The sequence below is a fragment of the Pezoporus occidentalis genome, unplaced genomic scaffold, assembly GCF_034315485.1.
Source record: "Pezoporus occidentalis ecotype Australia unplaced genomic scaffold, CSIRO_AGI_Poc_V1 ctg375, whole genome shotgun sequence".
In the NCBI taxonomy this organism is placed as follows: domain Eukaryota; kingdom Metazoa; phylum Chordata; class Aves; order Psittaciformes; family Psittacidae; genus Pezoporus; species Pezoporus occidentalis.
Window position 1 is genome coordinate 20,265 of NW_026915697.1, and position 17,631 is coordinate 37,895.

At 43.5% G+C, this 17,631-nt stretch overlaps 1 protein-coding gene across 2 annotated transcripts in view; it reads left to right on the forward strand.

Annotated features, from left to right (window-relative positions):
* Positions 1–17,631, forward strand: part of NSF (N-ethylmaleimide sensitive factor, vesicle fusing ATPase) — a 50,898-nt gene that overhangs the window by 9,928 nt on the left and 23,339 nt on the right. For both annotated transcript variants that reach the window (XM_062631813.1, XM_062631812.1), the window contains exons 4-8: positions 699–865; positions 1,438–1,545; positions 1,892–1,967; positions 6,606–6,761; positions 17,128–17,327. In XM_062631813.1, coding sequence (XP_062487797.1) covers positions 699–865; positions 1,438–1,545; positions 1,892–1,967; positions 6,606–6,761; positions 17,128–17,327 — 707 coding nt within the window. The remainder of the gene's footprint in view (positions 1–698; positions 866–1,437; positions 1,546–1,891; positions 1,968–6,605; positions 6,762–17,127; positions 17,328–17,631) is intronic.

Here is a 17,631-nt window from a genome sequence, read left to right on the forward strand (position 1 = left end):
TAACTGGTCACCTCTGTGGTTTAGGTACAGTTGGCAATGTCTTCCATGCCACTTTGCTTTCTATCCCCTTTCAAGGGCTGTTCAGTTGATTCTGCATTACTGAAGGAAACCTGGGGCACAATAGGATAGGCCCAAGTGCACCTCTGGGCTAGGGGTTGTTTCCTCTGTGTCAGAGACGAGGGGTTAACTGATGCTTTGTTCTGGGCTGTAGAAGCTTGATAGATTATATTACTGCACTCCTCTGGAGAAGAGCTGGTCAGTGTTGTTACAGAAAGCCAGTTATGACCTCTTGTCATTGATTTTTTGACAAGACAACTCTTAACACTTGCTTTTAAGCTTTCTAAAGACAGGTACATACAGCTTAGATGTAGATACTGTAGATACTGTGGTACTACAGCACGTGTGAGTTGGCTTTCATTGTCCTCATCCCCCAAAGCTTGTGTGGTGTTCGAGCTGTTTTAAAGCAAACTATTAGAGTTTTTAAAGAAATGCAGGGATTTTCAGTGGAGATACCTTGCTGTATTTTTGATCTAATAACAGAACATGAATGTAAGAGGAATAAGGGTCAGAAATAATCAGTTTTATTAAGTGCTCATTCTGAGTAGAAAAATGTGTACTGCCCAACTTAAGAGTATATTTAATATATTGTAAGGGGGCTGTCCTGTTCTGAAATGTGCTGTTTCTTCTTTCTTTGACAGTTTCCTTATACACTTTTGACAAGACTAAGCAGTGTATTGGCACAATGACCATTGAGATCGATTTCCTGCAGAAGAAGAACATTGACTCCAACCCCTATGACACAGACAAGATGGCTGCTGAATTCATACAGCAGTTCAACAGCCAGGCCTTCTCTGTAGGGCAGCAGGTAGGGGGTTGCCTTTGCTTTGGAAGTCTGACATGGTCTTCAGTAACATGCACATGCTTTCGTGCTACAGTGATGGAAGATACTGGAGAGTGCCTGGGTACCATCTCTGTGCTGCAGAGGACAGCTCATAGGCAGAGGTGGTTTGTTGTGAGAGTGGTTTCTTTGTAGGAAGTTGAACCAGCATGACTTTCACTGAGAGCTAAAGAAATCCTGTCTTTGTGAGGAAGATTCCCAAGGTTTGAGCCAGCTGGATTCTCTCTGGTGTGGCCTGGTTGGATAGAACCTTGGCAGCTCCTGGAATCTTCCTTGGAAGGAGAATTTTTGTTTGAATTTTTCCTATTGACTTGATCTTCTGCTACTTTTGGTCTGTTACTCTTAAGTATAGGACATGAATAGCACATGTTCAGTACACCAGAGCTTTACAGGGTAAAATCTATATGGAATTTATTGGGTGGTAAACTTAGTCTTTAGGCTTGTTTCTCTTCAAAAATCCTTTATGTTTTTTTCTCTTGTCAAAATCCTTTTTAGCTTTTGAATGAATGAAATTCCCCTTCTGTTTTTTCTTTCCACAGCTTGTGTTCAGCTTTAATGACAAACTGTTTGGCATGGTGGTAAAGGACATGGAAGCTATGGACCCCAGCATTCTCAAAGGAGAGTCTGGAGCAAGCAAAAAGCAAAAGGTAGGCTTACTGGAATTCGTGCTCATTCCCTGGGGACTGCAGAGATCCAAGTACTGATCAGGTGTTGCTACCAGGAGGAATTTGGGTTACTTGCGTTTGGAGAAGTTGCACATCTGTTTCATCTGGCTGTGCCATTTGCCTTAGAGAAGACAAGGAGCTTCCTCTCTCAGTGATGTTATTTTAGAGAAGGTGGTGTTGGTATTTCACATTCTTCCCAGTGGCTTTTGTAGTGGGAGCCTTTGCTGCTGTTTCTTGCCTTCTGAGATGTGCTTGGAGGTATCTAAGGAGCAATCAGAAATTGAGTCTAGTAATTTAATATAATTATTTGTTTCCCCCCCTTTGGCAGATTGAGGTTGGTTTGATTCTTGGGAACAGTCAAGTTGCCTTTGAAAAAGCTGAGAACTCCTCTCTCAATCTGATTGGTAAGTGCCACTCTAAATATTGCTTGTAAAATTGCTTGAAAATTGCTGCTTTTCAGGCCTCAGAGACTTGTATGCCTCAAAGTTTGTTTTTCCAGTTATAGCAGTTGACCAAATCCATTGAAAACTGCATCTCCAAATGTCTCCCAAGTGTCTGTATGAACTAGCAGACCATAAATCATAGAATGGTTAGGAAGATGGCTGGATTTGATCCTGTAGGAACTGGTCACACTTTTAGAAAGCAGTTTGTAGGTGCTCAGGATTCTCTTGAAAGCCACTGCACTGCGGAGACGCCACCCCTGCAGCAGACTCTGATGCTTCGAAACAGGGGCTTGATAAATGTCATTGTCCTCCCAGTACAAAGCTCCACAAGTGACCAACATACTGGAGCAGTTCCACATGTATCACCAGGGGGTATCTAAAATAGAGACAGAGATAGGAGGAGAAATGGTGAGTGTGACTTTAAGAGGTCCCAACAGTACCAAATTGAGTTGAGTGTGTAGAGAAGTTAACCTGCACTCCTAGGCCTAGATTAGAAGGGCACAATGGACCAGTAGGTCCAGCAAAAGACAGCAGCTAGTTGAAATAGTTTAACTCTTTAAACATCTGAGAATGCTGTTTCTCAGGGACACCAACAAACCAGTACTGCTCTCATTGCATTTAATTAAACCAGCAGGGAAACAGGAAATGAAGAACTTGTTTGGATGTGTAGCCCAAATTTCAGAGTGAGTGCAAACCTTCTGCAGTTGCCATCTCTAATGAGATCTCCTCTTCAAGGCAAGGGGCAGCTTCTGAAGAGCTCTTGGCTTTTCTTCACTTCTGAAAGTGCTGCTCTTCAGAAGCTGGTGGCAGCTGCAAAACACGGCGCAGTGGGTTCATGGGGTGTTTAACTGTCCGTGCAGCAGGATTATGGACAAACCTGAACTTGTTCTAAAGAGACAGTTTCTAAAGCCTCAGCAAAGCAAACCATGTACCATTTCAGACTTCACTAGCAAAGAAATGGTGGAATAATTGCTGAGTCCTCCAAACATTCAATTAGAAGCTGGTGTAGGGCTAGGGAGGGATCTGGTTTGTTCCCAGAGTCACCAGCTTTGGTGATGGGGACGTGGGCCACAGAGTGGGCAGTGGGGGCCCCTTCCCTGGAGCTGGCTTTGTGTGTGGCTGGTAGCTGTCCTGAAGGACTGGTGGCTGCCCAGCCAGACTAAATGCTCTGTTAGTCTGGCAGTTCCTATCAGTGTTGAAAAGGAGGCTAGTAACCAAGCCTACAGTTGCAAATACCTCCCTTGCTGGTAATATGGCTTTAGGGATTCTTTTCTGGGTGTGATTCAAGTCCTGTACCTGAATCACACTCTTTTTCTTTTTTATGTTGCTTATTTTCCTTTCCTGTTTTGTTCCCTCTGTCTGTAATCCTTGAGCTAAGAAACTTCTTTTGCTGCTGCTCTTCCACGGATAAGAAGTGGTAGGTGAAGGTTGCTGGGAATAGGGGTTCAGGGAACCTGGTCAGCTCAAGTGAGCACTCAGTTGAGTTTCAATGCTCATTATTTTTGTAGTGAGCTTCAAAGCACAGCTCTGCTAGACTATACTGTGTTGCTAGAAATTAAACATATGAGGGTATCAGCCACTGAGGAAAGCAGAATTCAACTCATCCAGCATTGCAGGAGCTTGTGGCAGAGGCTGAGTTTTGATGCTGCCCTGAGGTCCATAGGTTGCATTGTAGATGACTATAATTAAGCATATTAACTGGCAGGGACACCTTCCACTAGAGCAGCTTGCTCCAAGCCCCTGTGTCCAACCTGGCCTTGAGCACTGCCAGGGATGGGGCAGCCACAGCTTCTCTGGGCACCCTGTGCCAGCGCCTCAGCACCCTCACAGGGAAGAGCTTCTGCCTGAGAGCTCATCTCAGTCTCCCCTCTGGCAGGTTCAAGCCATTCCCCTTGGCCTGTCCCTACAGGCCCTTGTCCCAAGCCCCTCTCCAGGTTTCCTGTAGCCCCCTTAGGAACTGGAGCTGCTCTAAGGTCTCCCCTTCAGGAGCCTTCTCTTGTCCAGGCTGCCCCAGCCCAGCTCTCTCAACCTGGCTCCAGAGCAGAGCTGCTCCAGCCCTTGCAGCATCTCCATGGCCTCCTCTGGACTCACTCCAGCAGCTCCACATATTTTACTTGGTTGATATTCCAAGGCATATAATGACCTGTGATGTTCCTCCTAGCATGTATAGGTGTGAAGAGTGGTCCTGTGGGAGAGCTGAAAGATTGGAAATAGGAATCCTTCTTGGTGATTCAATTTCAATATCTGCAGACAAGACAAGAGTTTCTTATGCCTCAATTTACTTCTGTCAGTTTGGTACTTTATTTAATCTTCTCATTGATCTGAGGCAGGGGCACTTAATGTGCTTTGTTAGTCTCTAGAGAATTGTAAAGCTCTGAATAATTAAATTCTGAGAGAGGAGATAAAAGTCAAGTAAGTGTCATGGAGCACTGCCTTCAATAAAGGGCTTTTCTTTTTTTTTCAGTAGAAACGAATTGTAACAATTAAAAGCAAGCCAATTCTATTTCTCCTACTTAGCATGAAATGATGTGTTCTAAACCCAATGGCAGATGTTTGAATTCAGTCTGCAAGAACTTCATTGTGAACAGATGCAGCCAGAAGGGGGGAGTGTAGGCTAAGCTCCATGGGAAGAGGAACATCCCTGGCCCAGTGGTCTGATCTAAAAGCTGTAGTGGAGCAATGAGGTAATAAATACACAGTAATCAGTGAATTGAATGCTCACTGCTGCCCTGCACAGTGCTGTGTATAGGTGCTGTATGTTATATGTACTACAAAGTTGTCCCTAAGCTGTTAGTAAAAGGCATGTTCTTGTTTGATTTGCTGCACTTGAAATTGAAATACTGGTTCCAGGTGTGTTCAGTCTGAGATTAACAGCAGTGTAATGCAGCTAAACCCAAACTTTGGCTTAGTGTACTTACTGGACTAACTCATGCTAAATCATGATCTGGCTTGACCTGAAGTATTTGTAGATGAGATTATGGAACAAATCAGCAAAATGCACAGTTGTAGTTTGCCCCCACTGGCTTTTTAGGGGAGGTAATGTCCATTTTCAAAGTGGTGGTCACAGAGCTACAGATCTTTGAGCCTGAAATCTGTACTGAAGGAATCAATAGAAACTGTAATAAAGAATTTAACTTGTGAATACCTGTCTGAAGGTGCTACACTGAGAAGGTCAGCCCTGCTTCATGGTCTCACCAGAGTTCATTATGGAAATCAGAAGGCCCGGGCATAAGGGTTGGCATAGGCTGCTTGTTTTGCAAGGCTGTTCCAGCACAGTTCTTTATCAAAGTTTCTTTAAAAAGAATCTGAACAAAGATCTGTAAGAGAGAAGGTCCTGGCATGAGTAGATGAGTGATGAAAGGGTAGAAGTAAATAGCCAGGGCCAGTGGAGTTCAGCATGAATCTGTGCTGGGGCCTTTGCTTTTCCTTATAATTATTGAATAAACTGGAAAAGAGAGTGAGTAATGAGGTGACAAAGCTTGCTCTTATGGATCTTGGTGACTAAGAAATCAGATGGCAGAGGGAATTCAATATAAATAAATATAAAGGGATGTGTGGGAGGAAAAACACTCGTAACCTCGGTCAAAAATGATTGCTGTTTTGGGCCAAGATCCCAGGTCTGATAGTTTCAAGGAGATGCTGGACCCATGCTCAGTAGCAGCCTGAGCCCTGTTGTCAAGAATTATTACTCATGATTAATAAAAGAACATGAACAAAGCAGAATATAGTTTTGTACTTGCATTTAATTTACAATAAGCCCAGTGCATGCAGTTCCTGTCTGTCAAAGAATGTAGTAGAAATAGAGGAGACTGAAAGGGGAGCAAGGGTGTGCAAGTGTGGAGCAGCTGCTGCATAGGGAAGGAAGAACAAGTGAGGACTGCTCTGCCTGCAAAAGGCATGACAGAGGAGGACACAGGACAAAGCTGGTATCATCCCAGGTAGCCTGAAAGAGAGTGGAGGCTGATACTATTTAGAGAAATTGTGGCTGCCCCATCCCTGGCAGTGTTCAAGGCCAGGTTGGACACAGGGGTTTGGAGCAAGCTGATCTGGTGGAAGGTGTCCCTGCCCATGGCAGGGGTTGGGACTGGATGAGCTTTAAGGTCCCTTCAACCCAAACCATTCTAGAATTAGTTACTGCCTTTTCAGATACAGGACTTGGGAGACATGAAATGAATCTGGTAGGAGCTGGTTCAGAAACATGAAAGGAGGTGTTTGGTTATGCAGACAGTGGCAGGCATGGTGAGATGCTGTAAGGCACTCTGGGTTCCAAGTTTACATGGCTCCAAGGGCACCTAGGTGAATTTGTGGCAGAGAAACTTACCATGGATCCTTAAATATAGAGGAGCAACACCTGGCTTGTGAAAGCCCTGAAGTGGACAGTTGGAAGGCTGGGAAAATAGTTGACTGACTAAGCAGGAGTCTCTGGTGTACTGCCCTTGCATCTTTGTCGTAGTGCATCCTCCTGGCTAACATCTGCTAGGACCAGACTTCAAGTTAGCTGGACGTGGGTCCGACCTGGTAGAACTGTTTTTGTGTTTGTACTTCTGTTTGCTTTATTCTGCTGTGCTCTGGGTTTGGACTGATTTCTTGGTTTTGCAGGTAAATCAAAGACCAAGGAGAACCGCCAGTCTATCATCAACCCTGACTGGAACTTTGAGAAAATGGGCATTGGGGGCCTGGACAAAGAATTCTCCGATATTTTCCGGCGAGCTTTTGCTTCTCGAGTTTTTCCACCTGAAATTGTGGAGCAAATGGGTGAGTGTAATCCAGAGAAATATGGCTGGGTTACAGGATACAGCCTACTTCTGGTTTGTAAAGACTGGGTATCAACTAACAGCTTTATGATGCTATAACATAGCAGTTTCTTAGGGATCTAGTAGACTGACAATGCCTGTTCTTCCCCTCTTGCTGCTGAATGTGTTTCTTGTTGCTTGGCTAGAGAAGGGGACAAAGAAACAACATGAATACTCAACACTGAATGAATGAGATACATGGTTTAAGGGAATACTTTCCTGTTGGAACTGAAATTCTTTTGGATGCTGCATTTATTTGTAGCAGTGAGACTGAATGCTCCTATTCCTGACCTACTGAGCTGTCTATATAGGTCAAAGGAGATTCTGTCTTACTGATGCTGCTCTATATATTAAGTATCTGTTGTCCTGGATTATGTGTCCAGTTGCGTTGTAAACCTGTGTCCTTCTCACCCGGGAAATAGAGCATCTTGTGTGACCTATGCTTGGTCAGATTTGAAGTGCTGGAGAGGATGCACAAGCTGTGGCATGCCTTGGGGTTTGTGAAATAAAAGCTCAGGTTCTAAATATAACTTTTTGAGGGGGAGGGCTGGGGGAAGGAAAGGCAGTCCCATGACTTTGTAAACATGTGCTGGCAGGTGCCTAAATGGTGCTGGTTTTGATATGTAGTAAGCAGTATGCAGCTGCAGGTGTCTTATTTTGTCCCATAAAGTGGCTGGGGCTGTTATAGCTGGTCCTTGTTCTCTGAATATAATCTCTGTGGGTTCATATTTAAACTTGGAACCTGTAGCTGTGTAATTCCTGTGTATGTTTATGTTTCTTGATCCCCCTTCCCTCTCCCCACAAATGAAGCAATTGAGCTTTTGATTACAAAGCTGATTTTCATCAGAAGATGGGTCCTGTTTGTGTGTGGCTGTCTCCAGTGCTCGTGGAAGCGATGTTAAACTTCCCTGTGAAGTGAATTAGATCTTTTCTTGGTGATTTGAACACCTGAGGAGAAACCCTGGAGAAACCCTGCAGGCCAAGCCCAACTGGTGCACAATTCTCTCCTGCCTCTTCACTTCACATCCATCTGATAGCAAAGGTTTTCTGGGGTCTGATCTTGGGTTACTGGGTTTTTGCAGCTGTGAGCAAGTCATAACTTCTTTCTGCTTGACAGTATCAAATACTTAAATTTGTTAAATATATATGCAGAGAGAGGAAATGAGAGAAATGGTGTTGGCTGTGGAAAGAAAAGCTTTTACCTAGATATTCTGTTGTGCCCAGTACAGAAATGCTGCTGACAGCTGGCCTTTGGAAAGAGCAGCATCCCTGACTTGAAATATTCTTACCTTTTGAAGCAGTTATCGTGTATATTCATGGCTGCAGTACAGAGTTCTTAGGTGTGACCATATGTTAAGGTAAAAGATGTACACTTTGGTAATTCTCATCAGTGTCAGTGGGCTGTGATGAGGAAATGTGAGTAGATTAGAGACAATTAGAGCTTGTTTTCATTTTCCGTAGCAGGGTTGGAATTAGGTGATCTCTAAGGTCACTTCCAACCCAAACCGTTCGGTGGTTCTCTGATTTGGTGGTAGCTTCTCCTGTTCAGCTTCCCTGGCTGTGTGCAGTCTGGCAGTACAATAAGCAGTCATGTGTCAGACTACGATTGCGTTCCCTTGGTATTATCATTAGCTGAACTAACCTGTCAGCTGGGTGCTCCTTGGGGGTGATGTGCAGCGGCTGCCTTTGCCATGGAGGACCTACATCTCCACCAGGTACCTCTGGAGAAGGTTGGAATCCTTGCTGACTGCAGGTTGTGGAGCTGCTTTGCAGGGTGTGCTGCTCAGATGGTTCCTCCTCTTAATTGGTGTTGCTTAATACAGGAAGACAAAGATTCTCTGAAGGACCACTTGTATTTTGATTACCCTGGGCAATGAATTAAAGGTGTGCCATAGTATTTATATAAATACGCAGACCCTTACGTGTGCGTGTTTACACACATACTCCACAAAGCAGCATTTTTCTGGTAAGAAGGTAGGCTCCCAGCAGAGCTCTCAGCTCTGTGATGAACCCCAGGGCTAAAGAGCTTATCTGAAATGCGAAAAAACAAAGCTTTCTGACATTCATTTGCTTTGCCTTAGTTATAACTTGCTCTCAACTATATTTCAGATCTGAAATGTCAGTGTGACAGCTGTTCACCTTTGTGTGTAATTTATTGGGAAAGGAAAAGAAGGAATTTGCTTGCTATCTGGTGCTCTAGTGCTCACCCAGAGCTGGGTTTTGCCCAGTGCTCACAGACTGCAACTCCCATGCCAAATGCAATAAATATTTCTGTCCCGTAACTACATAGAGGCTCTATAGACCCCTCAGAGATTACTTACAATTTGTGTGTGGTGTATTTGACTTCCAAGGAATGTGCTGGGTTTGGAGCATATAAAGCAACAGTAGTTAACCGTATCATCCAAGGGTGTAAATGCTACTCTGATGCTACAATCTTTGGTTTATCCAAGAAAAGAAGCCTTAGCTCAGCTTCAGCTGGTCATTAAACCTTGCCATAGCTCCCTGCTGCCTAAGGGGCAATTTACTTTTCCATACCCACGCTTTTCCCAGCAAAAATGGAAATAAATAAATCTGGATGAGGATTGAGGAAGGTGTCTTGAAACAAAAGGGGCTCTTCTGTCTTAGTGCCCTCTGAGGCCTCCCCAGCAGTGATACTTTGACGGAAGGAACTTTACACTTGCAGGGCACTTTCAGCTGGGAAGTGATTTTCCTGATTTGTGGCACATTAATTGTTGTAAAGGCCACTGAAAAAGCAGATTCTGGATGTACATGTTGTTACAGTTCATTAACAGGTATAGAAATCTTTGGTGATACAGTCCTCTTAAAAGACTGAAATAGAACCAGAAAGAGCCCAAATTCCCCACCCTCTCCTGTTACCATCGCTAAGTAGGTTAAGTCAGACTTCTCCAAGGTGATTTCTGTTTCCTCATAGCCTTTGTAACATGTCCTCTGACCTCTTGGGATCAGTTGGTTTCAGAGCTCTGTATTTTTGAGTACAGATCACTGTATAAAAATGAAGTATAGACAAAACACAAGATGAGCATTCACATTAGCAGGTAGTCAGGTATTATTTTCTTCCTTGGATTCTGCCTGTGAGGTGGAGGCTTGTCTTTTAAGCTGCCTTAAAAATGGATACATTAATGTTCTTGAAGTACTCGGATATTATAAGAGAGGAATAATAATGGAAAGGATCTCATGCAGCCTGTTCTTAAAATAGGATCATTTTAATGAAAGAATGGGTGTCAGACATGTCTAACCTGTAACTGGGGTGACAGGAATGGCAGAGCGTCCCAAGGAGGCCTATTGCACTGCTTCCAGCATCTTCACCATCAGCAGTTTTCAGGTGCCTGTTCTCAGCCTTGCAGCAGTTCATGCATTGCTTATTTCTGTTATGCTTTTGGAGGAGGCTTTTATGTACTTGCCTGTTGGTGTTTCTCTTCATTATTCTCAAGGCTGAGATCTGAGATTCTTAAACCATTCTCATAACCTCTGGATCACCAGTCGTTGTTGCTTCTGTTCCCTTGGTCATTTCTTCACTGCTTAGAAGTGTGATGACCAAAACAGGGCACAGTAGTTGAAGTGCTCACCAGTTCCAGCTCAGTTGGTGGCTTTTGCCTGTGCCTCAGTATATATGCCTCTTTATAACCCTCAGGAGGGTGATTTTTCAGTTTTGCAACATGCATGTAATTATTCCTACCCCAATTTAGAAACTGGTGCATCAAGTTACATCGGTTTTAAGTGAATTTAATCCTGCCCATCAGTTTATTTGTAGATCTTGGTTTTGTAATGTGCAAATGCAATAAGTGTATTCTCTTCCGTCTTCCAGGCTATTAGTAAAAGCACTGCATACCAGTAAATTTGGGCTGGATCCTTTCTTGTTGTACTTTAAAGTTTGTAGGGTTTTTTTCCGTTAACTTTGTGTTTTTCATTCAGCTTACGTGTTTCCTACATGCTTATGAAGATTTATAAGACCTGTTTATATCTTTATGAAAGTCTAAATCTCCTTCTATTGCTTTGTTTCCTCATAGGATCATAGAATGGTTAGGGTTGGAAAGGACCTGAAGATCATCTAGTTTCAACCCCTCTGTGTGTAACCTCCTACCCTTTCCTAGAGGGAAGTTGTCTCAGGCTGATCTAAGAAATTCCTTTTGGCTGTTTCTTGTATCCTTGTTTTTTTCTACCTGTTTTAAGAGATATTGTGCCAGAATTTTCCAGTAATTAAGGTAGTGATAAGACCAGATCACACAATCAATAAATAGTTCAGACTGAAAGGGATCTCTCAAGATTTAGTCCAAGCCCCTGCCTCCCTTCCTTTTCCCTTTATAACATTATGGATGACATTCACTTTCTTCCCCCCAGTGTTTCCCCCACCCTGTCCAAGTCTCAGTGACTTTGAGATGATTTCACCTACTCTTGAGTGCTCTTGGGTGAAGTTCATGTCCAGGTAATCTGCAGATATCTAATATGCTTGAGGGCTGGGTCTTGTTCTTTTCCTGCTCCTATTTCCTATTCCTGCCCTTTTGTTAGTGATCTTCATAATAGCTGCCGCATAACACATGAAGTCTTCATAGAACCAGAGAATAGTTCGGGTTGGAAAGGACCTTAAGATCATCCAGTTCCATCCCCCCTGCCATGGGCAGGGACACCTCACACTAAACCATGGCACCCAAGGCTCTGTCCAACCTGGCCTTGAACACTGCCAGGGATGGAGCATTCACAACCTCCCTGGGCAACCCATTCCAGTGCCTCACCACCCTCACAGGGAAGAATTTCCTTCTTATATCCAATCTAAACTTCCCCTGTTTCAGTTTTAACCCGTTACCCCTTGTCCTGTCACTACAGTCCCTAATGAAGAGTCCCTTCCCAGCATCCCTGTAGGCCCCCTTCAGACACTGGAAGCTGCTCTGAGGTCTCCACGCAGCTTCTCTTCTCCAGGCTGAACAGCCCCAACTTCCTCAGCCTGTCTTCATACAGGAGCTGCTCCAGCCCCTGATCATCCTCGTGGCCTCCTCTGGACTTGTACAGTTCCATGTCCTCTTTATGTTGAGGACCCCAGAACTGCACACAGTGCTCCAGGTGAGGTCTCACAAGAGCAGGGTAGTCTGAAGTTAGTGTTTTCTTTTGTTAGCTTTTCTTAATTGAGAGGTGTATCAATGCTTCCTCCTGAGGTGGTGATAAAATGAAGTGCTTTACTCACACTGAAGCACATGGTTCCCTGTGGCCAGTGAGGCTGAATCTGGTCACTTAACTCTTCCTCCACGTATCTAAAGACCTCTGTGTGTACTTTCTTTGTGGAGGACTGCTGGGCTCACTGTGTAAATCTGTAATCTGTTCACATACTGAATTGCTGAATGCAGTCTTGGCCTTTGTATCAGAAAGGATGCAGTAAAACTGGAAGCACTTTGGAGGAAGTCATCATGGTGGTTGGACCAGAAAAGCTGTGGATTGGCTTGAAGATCTTCAACCTTGGGAAGAGACCGGTGTGAGAGATAAGAGAGAGAGGACTTCAAAACTGTGCATGGCCAGGAAAGAACAATGTTTGCTCTTTTGACACAGGAAGTTGGAAATGTGGAGGTCTCAGATGGCAGGCTTGGGAGGAAGGGAAGGGGCTTCACACCAAGTGTGCTGCAAGGAATTTCTGTGTTGGTGGCCGTAGTCAGATACTGAGAAGACTTTTGCTCTTACTTCACCTGGCTGCAGTTGTGGTGTTAGTTAGCAGGCAACATCACCACTTGGCAACCACAGTTTTAGTCCAGCTGGAAAACCAGGCTTTGAGACATCCCAGTCACCTTGTTATGTTGATACTTGTTTATGCTGTAATGCTCTGTGGGTAAGTGTTCCATAAGGCATTTACAAATTACACCGTGTGGACTTTCTAAGTAGACAGAAGTGATCCAGCTTTATTCCAAAAAGGAGAAAAGGCTGGTGAGATTTATGGCTATTAACATCCAGGTGGGAAATGCCTGTAAACATCAGCTGCTGTGTTCAGCAATCCATTCAACAGCTCTGCATAATCTTCATCTTAAAGTAGCTGTGTTCTTGTAGCTTCTCTATTAAGAGGCAGAGGCATTTACTCTTCTGCTACAGTGATGGCTTCTTTTAAAGATGATTTTTTTTGGTAGATGCTCTTATCAGAATCCCCTTTTCTGCGAGTCCTGATTTTGTTTGTGTAGCCAAAGGCATTCCGTTGGGAGCTTCTCTAAAGCTGATTTATTTTCATTTTTATCAAATTCCATCAGAAATTGATAAATGTCCTGCCATTGTCATAAATCTAGTTATTATCTCCTTATATATGCGTGCATTAAACTTCTCACAGCTAAACCAAGTATGCTGAGAAAGCTATAGGAAGACCTTCCTGACTTGGTTGTCTTCTCTTTGCAGTGACAAACGATTTGATAGATCAAGAAACTGGCTATTGAGAGTCCTTTTAAAATAAACCCTTCTGGTTTAGGTGTAGCCTTTGCCCTGTCTCAGCTTTGAATTAAAAACACAAACAAGTTACTTGAGTCTTGCTACTTGTCAGTAGTACATAAATCCAACAGGAAGATTAACTGGAGGCTGGAGTAGTTCTGGGTTTACAGGATGAGAGGAGGGGAAAATCCCAATCAGCTATATTTTGGGGGAAATTTTGCCTGTGTGGCAGGTGAAGTCTGGGAACCCTGATCTGACTCAAACCTGCTTGAAGATGAATGTGCAGAGATAAGCATCTCTCCCTGATGTGTGCAGGATCGGTACTTCACATCCCTGCAGTTTCCCCAATAGGTTCATCTCAATGATACAATCACACCAGAATGCTTTGATTTTAATTAAAAGGGGAATTACACTCCCAAGGAGAAAACCCCTGTTACACTAAAACATTCTTCTGATCTCTCCAAAGAAGTGACTAGTGAGAGCTGAACAAATAAACTTGATCTTGTCTTTGGGTAAGTGACGTTCTGGTTCAAAATAGCATTTGACTTCTCTTGGTAACACAAGTAACTTTCCCATTCTTACCAGGTTTTATGATTTTTTCCCTAATGTTTTGTGCAGAATGTTTCCCATGTTGGTGTATTTTAGTTCCTGTTAACATACTTATTCAGCCTCTAACGGTACGTCATTAAATTTCATCATTAAGTATCACATTACAGGAATGACCTTTGATTTGGAGGCCTAAAGGTAAGCTGAAGGAGTTGGAGATGTCTGCACTGCTAATCATTTGTGTTTAGAAGATTCTCATAATAGTATTGACATTTGGGCTGCATTGGTGAAAACAGCAAAAGGGAGATAAACTTAATCAAAATTCCTTTGTGGTGCCCAGGATCCCACTGTGATCTGAGACATCACATTTGTAGTTTGTCATCACCTGCCTATTTTAACAAAGTCCTGCTTGTGTTTAGAACTTACTTAGGCAGGTAAAGGCAGCTCTGCAGGGAAATCTCTGCTGTAGTGCCTAGTGGCAATTTTATTGGAAGAGGAACTAATTGCCTTGGTTTCAGGAATGTTCTGCCACCCGGCTAAGACCCAGCTCTCAGTGTTGCTCATTCAGTGGCAACCAAGTCGTGGAGCAGATGGTCAGTAATGTCCTTGATGTTCAGATGTGGGGGAACTAAAGCCTGCGTGTGAAATACCCAGCATTGGCTGAGCTTATCAGGGTATGATTTGGTACATGTTGAGTTGTCTCTGGGTACCTGCTGGGCCCCAGAGCTGGTATTTGTGCTCTGGAGGGGTGAATAGCAAATGGCATTAGAGTACAGCTGAGGGCTTGGGCAGGCAGCTGAAGCAGAAGCCAGCCTTTGACCAGCTTGCTTTCTTTTTTCTTCCTCCAACAGCTTCTGTCCTTTATTAGGTAAGAGATGATGCTCTCTCATGGTAAGCAAATTTGAATAGGAAGAGGGTAAACATCCTAAGAAGCTTTCTAAGCAAGTTTATCCGAAGGCCAGGGTGCTCCTGCTGGAACTGCTGCTTTGCCTTTTACTTTCTATACGCTCCCAATGTGGGGCACGAGACAGCCATAGCCCTTTGCGAAAGCTATGTTAGCTCAGGTAGAGGAAGGGAATATTGGAGCTTTTCAAGAAGCTCAGGTTTTGGGGGCTGTAAAAGAGAAACTTCTAGTGGCTATAACTAGGTTGTACGTCCTTCTAGAAGAGAGAGTGTGGATTGTAGGAGAACTAGGGAAAAAAAAGTAGAACCAGACTGTGCTTTGTGTTTCTTCTTTGAAAGCATACTAGAGAAAACTAATCCTCTACGGCACAATTTCCCTGCCTCTCTCTGGATGCTCCCAGGCCTGTTTGCATACATGTGCCCTGACTTGCCAGTAGCCTTTTGATAGCCTCTCTGGTTGAGCTCAGCAGAGCTGTCTGAGCATCAGTTTGCTTGGGATTTCCCTTCAAAGCATCACTCATCATCGAAATCCTGCTTTGTGCTGTTTGGCTACAGAGGTGATCATGTTCCCTCACGAAACACGTTAACAATACCTTTCGTGACATTGATTTGACAGGAAGAGCTTTTAATTTATCTACGCCTCAGTCGTTCCTGTGCGAAATTCATCTTTACTGACAGTCCATGGTGTTTATGTACTTGACTCGTAGATGCCTGAACGTTGACTAAGGAATTCTTCTTAGCTGAAGCTCTTGAATTTTATCTTTTGTAGTAAATTTTTTATCTGCAGAGAAGCCCAGAAAAACCCTTCAGCTTTATTCCTGTGCTCATTCAATGCAGCACTAGTGCTCTGTGGGACTTTGCCCTCCTCATAGCAATGTTCTCATGAATCTTCATGCCAGTGTACAGACAGCCTGAAAGAGAAAGCGAGCAGCGCATATGGGTAATAGAAGTTGTTGCGTGTTGAGCAGTTATTTAGATTGAAGTTAATTCTTTATTGCTGTAATATTCAGGAGTAAATGAAATCACAGTTGAGTATTGGTAAGTTAATACAGGATTAAAGTACTTTAAAGGCAAAAGGTTGCTGTGAGGTGTGTGTAGTTGTGAGGATTCTTGTGTGGGGTGAACTTACCACATAGCTGAGACAAGCCAGAAACCAGAAAGGAAGTCGTTCTATGTGGTGACAAATAACTCCCTGTGCCCAAGCTCGCTGAACTTTTGATGATGGTAGAAACTGAACTTGCTTCCTCTAAGGCTGAGCTCTGTGCCTTCACTCTGCTACTTTGTTGGGCTTTGCTTTTAATGTGTGTCTTAAGCACTGCAGGACTCTTGTTGGGTGGTTTGCAACCTTAACAAAGGCTGCAAGAATATGGTGTAAAATGAATGCATTGTGAATGTCATCTACAGCATGAAACAGTTTCTACTGATGAAGGTCTTGCTTTCTACCTCAGACAATTAACACCTCGAGATTTCTAAGGTTTAGGTAAATTTTCTTGAAACAAAATAGGTGGGGTTTTATCTTCAGATAGGTTCCTCTGTTTCCCTAGAGAAGAGAATTTAAATGCCAGTGCTCCTGCACAGTGTTCAAAGTCCTGTTATTTGCATGAATGCTTCAGGTCTTCCCGGTTACAGGTCAGGCTTTTGGGGCTGATGGTTCTAGTGATTCTTAGAAGCCTTTTTGTTTTCTCAGTATTTCTCCTATGAACTTGCAATTATAACTAGGTGTATTGAAGGGAACTCATCAAAGCCCAATACAGGGGTAAGAAGTTAGGCCATTATTAGATGATACTTCTTGTTTTCTCTTTCAAGAGTCAGATTAATGTTTTTGATCCATGTCTACACTGGGAGCTCCCAGTCTGTTGAGTAACTGTGAGGGTCTCATGCTTTGTTTTCCTTATGGATATGAAAATTAAACTCAGTTGAAGCTCTTCTGTGAAGAAAGGCTTCCTTTGTAGGCACTTCTTCCTCTGGAAGAGAGAAACCAACCAGGTGCAGTGTATGCCTTTCCTAAATTGCTGGTACATCTTGGCTTGGTATTCAGGGCATATGGTGATATAAAAGAAGTGTCTGCAGCCCCTCAGCATCCCTAGAGTTGGGTTTTGTTGAACTGAAAAGTTATTCACATGTTTACCAAGTGGTCTTTATTGCTTTGGATTCCTAACCAGAAGTTATAATTCAGGCTTTCAGTCCTTAGCTGTTAACTTTGTGTGCTTAATGCATGCAAGAGCATTTGTGCTCTTCTGCAAGGTATTTTTCCTGGCCCTTGCCACATCATTGGAATGATTCTGACCCAACTTGGCAATTCTGTTTGAATTTCACTGATAAAGGCAGTGAACCTGAGTAGGGTTAAGACTAATGTACGTTGCAGCCTGATCCCTGTAATAGCACTACTGTAAGCAGCAATTCCCTCTTCCCTATACTGCTCTTTCCATCATAAGCCTGCTTTCTAAACATGTTCTCTCTTGTTCTAGGCTGCAAGCATGTGAAAGGCATCCTCTTGTATGGACCTCCAGGCTGTGGTAAAACACTTATGGCGAGACAGATTGGCAAGATGCTGAATGCCAGAGAACCAAAGGTGGTCAATGGTCCAGAAATCCTCAATAAATATGTGGGCGAGTCCGAGGCCAACATCCGCAAGCTGTTTGCTGATGCAGAAGAAGAACAAAGAAGGGTAATGCAAACATAGATAAATGGCATGGTCAGGATGAATGTGCCTAAAGAATGGCCGGAAAAGAGGTTTATAATCAGAAAATTACTGCTTGCATTAAAAGCCTGAGTCACTCCTTAGATTATAGTTATTCCCTGCAAGTCAGGGAATATTAGTGTTCTACAGATGGACACACTGGCTGTTGGAAAAGCAATCTCGGAACCTAACAAGGTAGCTGTGCTGGGGATGGACAGTTAGCTTCAATTCCATGCAGGGTTATTTTCAAGTAATACAGTAGGGCCCATCATGCTGTGCTTTGTATTATGGG